Below are 5,506 nucleotides of genomic sequence, written 5' to 3'. Positions count from 1 at the left end.
GCGAGGAGGGGTTTGGTACTTGTCAGGAAACAGGTCCCGAAGGCTGGCTGTCCCCGAGATGCTCTACAATGCACCCAGACCCTGCGGCCTCATCCCAGGGGGTGCTCATCTCTGCCACCCCTTGGAAGCGGAGGGGGACCAGCACCCCTGTGGAGGGGGCCTCCTCATCCCCGAGGATGCTGCCGGAGCCCAGCGATCCTCAGGGCTCTCCCTTTGCCCACAGGAAGGTGTAAAGCTCCCTACGACTGGGACCCCAAGCTGCAAGCTATGCTCCTGGGGAGGGGTTCAAAGGCAGGAACCCTTCTAGGCCAGCGTCTCCTGCCTCCATGTGGAGAGCTGCAGCTGTGAAGCTGGGAGGAGGAGGAATAGCTGGAGAGGTTCAGCTCGAGGCTTTAGCACTGTGTGCTGGTTGTTTCCCCAGGAAGCTTTTCTGGAGTTTGGGTGAGGTCTGGTGGGGGAGACTGCCACTGCTGCACTGCACATTGGGGCATGAGGGGGGCCAAGAGAATGGGGTCTCCAGCACCCCATAGGTGTGTGGAACGCAGGGAAGACTTGGGAGTCCTGGAGATAGGGGTGGTGATAAGCCCTGTGCCCCTGGTCAGTGCCTGGGCACATGATGGGAGTAGAGGAATTCTTGTGTGTGTCAGGGTGAGTGCTCAGAGTCATGGGGACGAGAGAGCTGTCCCAAGCCTCCTCTTGTCACCTCCCCAAAATACTCCTCACCCAATTTTTCCTCTGGCAGAAACATGCCAAAGGCCTGTTTGGTGGGACCCAAGACTCCAGATGGCACCGGTCCGTGGGAGTTACAAAAAGAATGAAGAAGTGACTCTGAGCTGCGACAGTGGTTTCCAGCCATCCTTCACCCATGTCAAATGTGCAGGGGGAGCTCAGACACTGAATTATTCTGGATCTCTAAACAGAGATGTGTGGCTGGGGAGGAAAAGCAGTGATGCCTGGATCCACATTGAGGGGAACATAGTGTGCATCGGTAAGCAGGGTGTCAGGAGGTGCCTCTTAGGGAGCTTCGTAGTCAAATCCTGTCCCGTTCATCCACCTCTGAGATTCCACCATCAGCACTGTGGCCAGGGATGCACTTCTGATGCCTGATGGGGGCCACTCAGATCTCCCTGCTTTTGATACCTGAGACCACTTCCCCACTGAATTCTGGCACATCCTTGTCCATCACCTGCCTGGGCAGGCCCCAGTCCTGGCTGACACTGACCCACAAGGAGAGCCCCATCCCAACAAGCCTTGCTGAGAGGTCACATCCTGGCAGATGGATTTGTCACCTTCCCTCTCCCTTCAGGGAGTGGAGGGATTGCTGGGGATTGCTGATACCCCACCACATACCCCTGCCCCTCCTTGAAACCTCCCACCACAACTAACACCCACTTTCATTTCTGCCAGAAACATGCCAAAGGCCCCGCTGGGGCCGAGGACTCCGGCTGGCACCAGACCAGGACAATTACAAGAAGAACGAAGAAGTGATGCTGAGCTGCCCTGAGGGTTCCCAGCCATCCTTCACCCATGTCAAATGTACAGGAAAAGTCCTTTCCATCACCAATGGGAAACCAGTACACAGAGAAGCTTGGCTTGGAAGGGACAGCAGAGGTGTCTGGAGCCACGTTCAGTCCAGCGTGGAGTGCGTTGGTAAGGGAGGCATCAGGGGCTCTCCTGGCTGCCCCGCTCTGCCCTCCCCGAGCAGGAGCAGGGGAAGGCAGGCTGGGTGTGCACAGGAGGTTTCAGTGCACACTGGGTTCCAGGCTCTGCCTGCCTGGGGAACTGATGGGTGCTTGCCCCAGGGCTCCAGTGGAGTCTGCAGGGAGGGGACTGGTGCCAGGCTCAGTCCCTGAGGGTCCCGGCAGGAAGGGGCTGTGGGATCAGGGTGGGGGGCAGTGGTCAGAGCTGCCCACACCAGGCCAGGGCAAGGAGCCCGGCAAGCAGGGCTCCAGCCTGCAGTTCACGGGTGTCTGGGAGGTTCCTGGTGGAGGTGCATGGGTGACATGGTCTCCCTGAGGGCTTCTGGAAAGAGCATGTGCAGGGAAGACAAGGGGCTACAGTGCTGCAAGTCTGACAAACATCTGTGGCACAAGTGGCCAAAAGCATTGCACCAGGGTCTGAGGGATTCCAGGACTCTGCTCCCTGTGTCCTCTCAGCCTGTGCAGGCAGGGCAAAGGCCTGACCTCCTCCTCCTTGTGTGCTGGTCTCCCCTCCCAGTCTCTGCTGCATGCCGTCACTGCAGCAGCTGACTTTTGGGCTCAGACTTAGCCTTCTCAGGAGTGCTCAGGGTGCTGTAGTCCTCCATGAGGGATGGACAGGGCACCAGGGTCAGATGCGGGTCCATCAGTCTTCGTGCAGGCTTTGTGCATAGTACGAGCCCCTCATGGGTGCCCCCAGTCCCTGGAGCTCCAGCTCTTCCTGGCCTTTCCTGGGAGGCCTGGGGGAAGCAGCGTGGGGCTCTTCTTGTCCTCAGCCCCTTGCTGGGGGTATGATGCGGGTGGGCTGCTCTATACGGTGTCCTGGAGCTCCATCCCTCACCCCGCTGTGCCAGGGAAGGGGATGCCCCACTCCAACCTCTGGCACACCTTGCCACGCTAATGCCTTCCATCTTGTTGGTGCAGAGAAATGCCAGAAGCCCCAGGGGGACCCCAGGTTTATCTTTGACCAAGAACAGGGGACCTTCAACCCAAATGAAGTGGTAAAGATGAGATGCCCTGAGGGGCACTGGCCTCCCCCCATGGAGATCAAATGTGTGAAGCTGAACCCAAGGGAAGGCTCCACAATTCCTCAGAGCGGCTGGATTGTGAGGAACGGCACGGGCCGCTGGCACCCTATGGAGGGGAACATGACCTGCGTGGGTAAGCGAGCAGGGCAGCCGCTCCGCTAGCGCTCTCAGTCCGTTCTCCCCAGGCAGGGAGGGCAGTGCTGCATGTGTCCCACAGCATTAGTGCCCTGTGCTTGGGGTGGTCAGGGCATGGTGTGGGCATTCCCTCCAGAGAAAGCTGCTGCTGATGCATCCCAGGTTTGTGTCCGTGCTGTTGGCAGCTGGGGCACCCTGCAGAGCGACAGGGGGGACAGGTCCTTGCCACTGTGCGTAGGGTGCCAGGCAGTGTGTCCAGACCAGCCAGATGGGTCTGTCCTGGAGAAGAGCATGACAGCCCAGGAGCAGGAGGGCAGGACCCAGCCCTGGCTGCTGGATTTGTTGGCTAAGTCATTGCTGGTACGAAAGGGACCAGTCACCAGTTACTAGCCCCAGGGTGGCAGGTGCAGAGGGGCCACAAGAACTTGCTCCTGCCCTCCCACAGTTGCCGCAGCACCCAGGGTACCCCTGGGTCCAGGGCCAGGGGAAGGTGCAGCCAGTGCCCGAGTGTAGTCTGGGAGCAGCCTCATCCATATTGTGCTGGGGACTGGCTAGTGAGAGAGGGGCTGATGGAGGTCAGCAGCAGGGCTGGGAGGGAAAGGGAAGGATGTGACCCTCTTGCAATATTTCCTTCACAGATGTCCTCCAGGTTGCCCCTGGGACCTTGGAGATTTCCAGCACCAGCATCAAACTGAACTGGACCTGCAAGCTCCCTGAAGCCTGTCAGCAGATTTGGGCCAGGTGCCGGTTGGAAGAGCATTCCTCCCCGCCCTGTGAGGCTGAGGAGGTGAAGGGAGAGGAGAGGCTACAGGGCTGGAAGGGAACATTCACCTGTCCCCCTCTGCAGCCCTTCACTGTCTACAGTGTCACCATCTCCCTGCCGCCCAGCACAATCCTGTACACACGGCTCCTCAGGACGAAGGAAATGGGTATATTTACAGGAAATGTGAAGGTGCCCTTCGCCCAACAGCACAGCCTGAGCATCTGCTCCCTGCGGTGGTGGTCTTGGGATCAGGGCTGCTTGGATCATGTGGGGCTGTGTGGAAGGGGCTGTGCAGGGCCCTGGAGCAGAGCATGTCCCCTCCTCTCTCTCCCCTCTCACCATGCTGTTGCTGCTGCTGTGGCTCATGCAGCCTTTGTAGGGGACAAATCCTCACTGGCCCCATGTGTGACCCCATCCTCCTGTGCTTCCAGTGCCTGACAAACCGGAGAAGCTGTGGCTGGATCCCAGCACGGGGTCCCTGCGGTGGGAGCCACTGCCCTCCTGCAAAGGGGAGATCATCGGATACCAGGTACCTTGGGAACCATGGACTCCTTGTGGTTCCCCTCAACTCGCCAGGCACCTCTCAGCCTGGAGCTCTGTGCAGGCAGCCTGGGAAGAGGTGTGAGCCCTCCTTGGCCAGGGCCCACCAGCTCTGTGCTGCTGGTGTTTCTGGTGGGGTCAGCTGCCCTGCTGTCTGTCCCCCGCCAGCAGTAGCACCCCTCTCCGCAGAGCTGCCCAGCGCAGGAGCAGGAGGTTGGTGCTGCCGTCCACCAGCTCCTTGTCCTTCCTCTAGCTGAACATCACAGCCAGGAGAGCGCATGATGGTAGCTTCCTTGAATCCAAGCAGGTGTTGGTGAACCAGTCTGTCACTCAGTACATGCCACCTCATCAGATGCCTGGAAGCAAATACACGGTGACAGTGCGGGGCCTCACGGCAGCTGGTGCTGGAGCTGCGTCACTGCTGGAATTTCAAAGCTACGTCTCGGGTAATGGTTGCTCTGCACTGGCTCTGGCTGAGGTGACCTCCCTGGGAGCAAGCACTGAGCCTGGAGCGGCTTCCAGAGCTGTGTGTGCACCCACCCCATCCCCACCAAGAGAGAGGCAAGGAGCTTGGTCACCCTGAGACCCCAATTCAGCAGTGGGGACCACGGGGCTGGATGAGAGCTGCTTTGAGGGGTTGCAGGTCCTGGTCCCCAGAGCAGCTGTGTTGCTTCAGCCCCTGTTCGTGCATGAGAGAGCAGAGCCGGCCCCTCTACTCTTCCACTAAAGAAGATGATACCCACCTCTGCATTTGGGGGGACTCAACATCAGGCAGTGCTCGGGCTGCAGAGCTTGGGTCTGTGTGTCCTCTTGCTGGGCGCAGCTGAGCAGGCTTTCCCACCCTCCGGTTGTGTATGGGAGATGGGGTAAGTCCCCATGCTCCAGAACCTCCCTCCCTCTACCCTGCCTAGCAGATGTAAAGACAGGGGAAGACCATGCCTTGCTGCCTGTCCCTGCAGCAGCCAGGACAGCAGAGCCTGGTCACACGTGTCCACACACCGACGCACACACAACACCATGCAACCACCCAATGCCAAGGTCGGGCCCATCACTGGTGTGTGGTCCAGGCTGTGGCACCCACCCCTGGCTGTGTGTTAGTTTCAGGGCAGCCTCTGGGCCCGTGGCCCGGATCAGCGGTCGTGGTGGTGGTTGTGCTGTCCCTGCTGGTGCCCCTGTCCGCCGGGATCCTGTGGTTCGTGCTGTCCAGGTGAGTAGGCAAGGACTTGGAGTCGCTGCTCTGCCGCAGGCGATGCTGTGCTGTGTGGTGGCTGGGGATGGAGAGAGGGTTCCCCCAGCTTCTCCCACCCTTCTCCGGTTGCGGAGGGTGCAGCTGGCTGGTCCTG

The 5,506-nt window shown here is 59.9% G+C and overlaps 1 protein-coding gene across 1 annotated transcript in view; it reads left to right on the top strand.

Moving 5' to 3' along the window:
• The window catches only part of LOC104133890, a 9,545-nt gene that overhangs the window by 2,982 nt on the left and 1,057 nt on the right, over nucleotides 1-5,506 (top strand). Inside the window, exons 2-6 of the mRNA XM_009647354.1 lie at nucleotides 1,408-1,650; nucleotides 3,499-3,789; nucleotides 4,055-4,152; nucleotides 4,417-4,609; nucleotides 5,268-5,370. Of these exons, the coding sequence (XP_009645649.1) occupies nucleotides 1,408-1,650; nucleotides 3,499-3,789; nucleotides 4,055-4,152; nucleotides 4,417-4,609; nucleotides 5,268-5,370 (928 nt within the window). The remainder of the gene's footprint in view (nucleotides 1-1,407; nucleotides 1,651-3,498; nucleotides 3,790-4,054; nucleotides 4,153-4,416; nucleotides 4,610-5,267; nucleotides 5,371-5,506) is intronic.

This window comes from Egretta garzetta, unplaced genomic scaffold, assembly GCF_000687185.1.
Source record: "Egretta garzetta isolate BGI_Z169 unplaced genomic scaffold, ASM68718v1 scaffold59, whole genome shotgun sequence".
NCBI lineage: Eukaryota > Metazoa > Chordata > Aves > Pelecaniformes > Ardeidae > Egretta > Egretta garzetta.
This window is presented reverse-complemented; position numbering and strand designations above follow the sequence as displayed.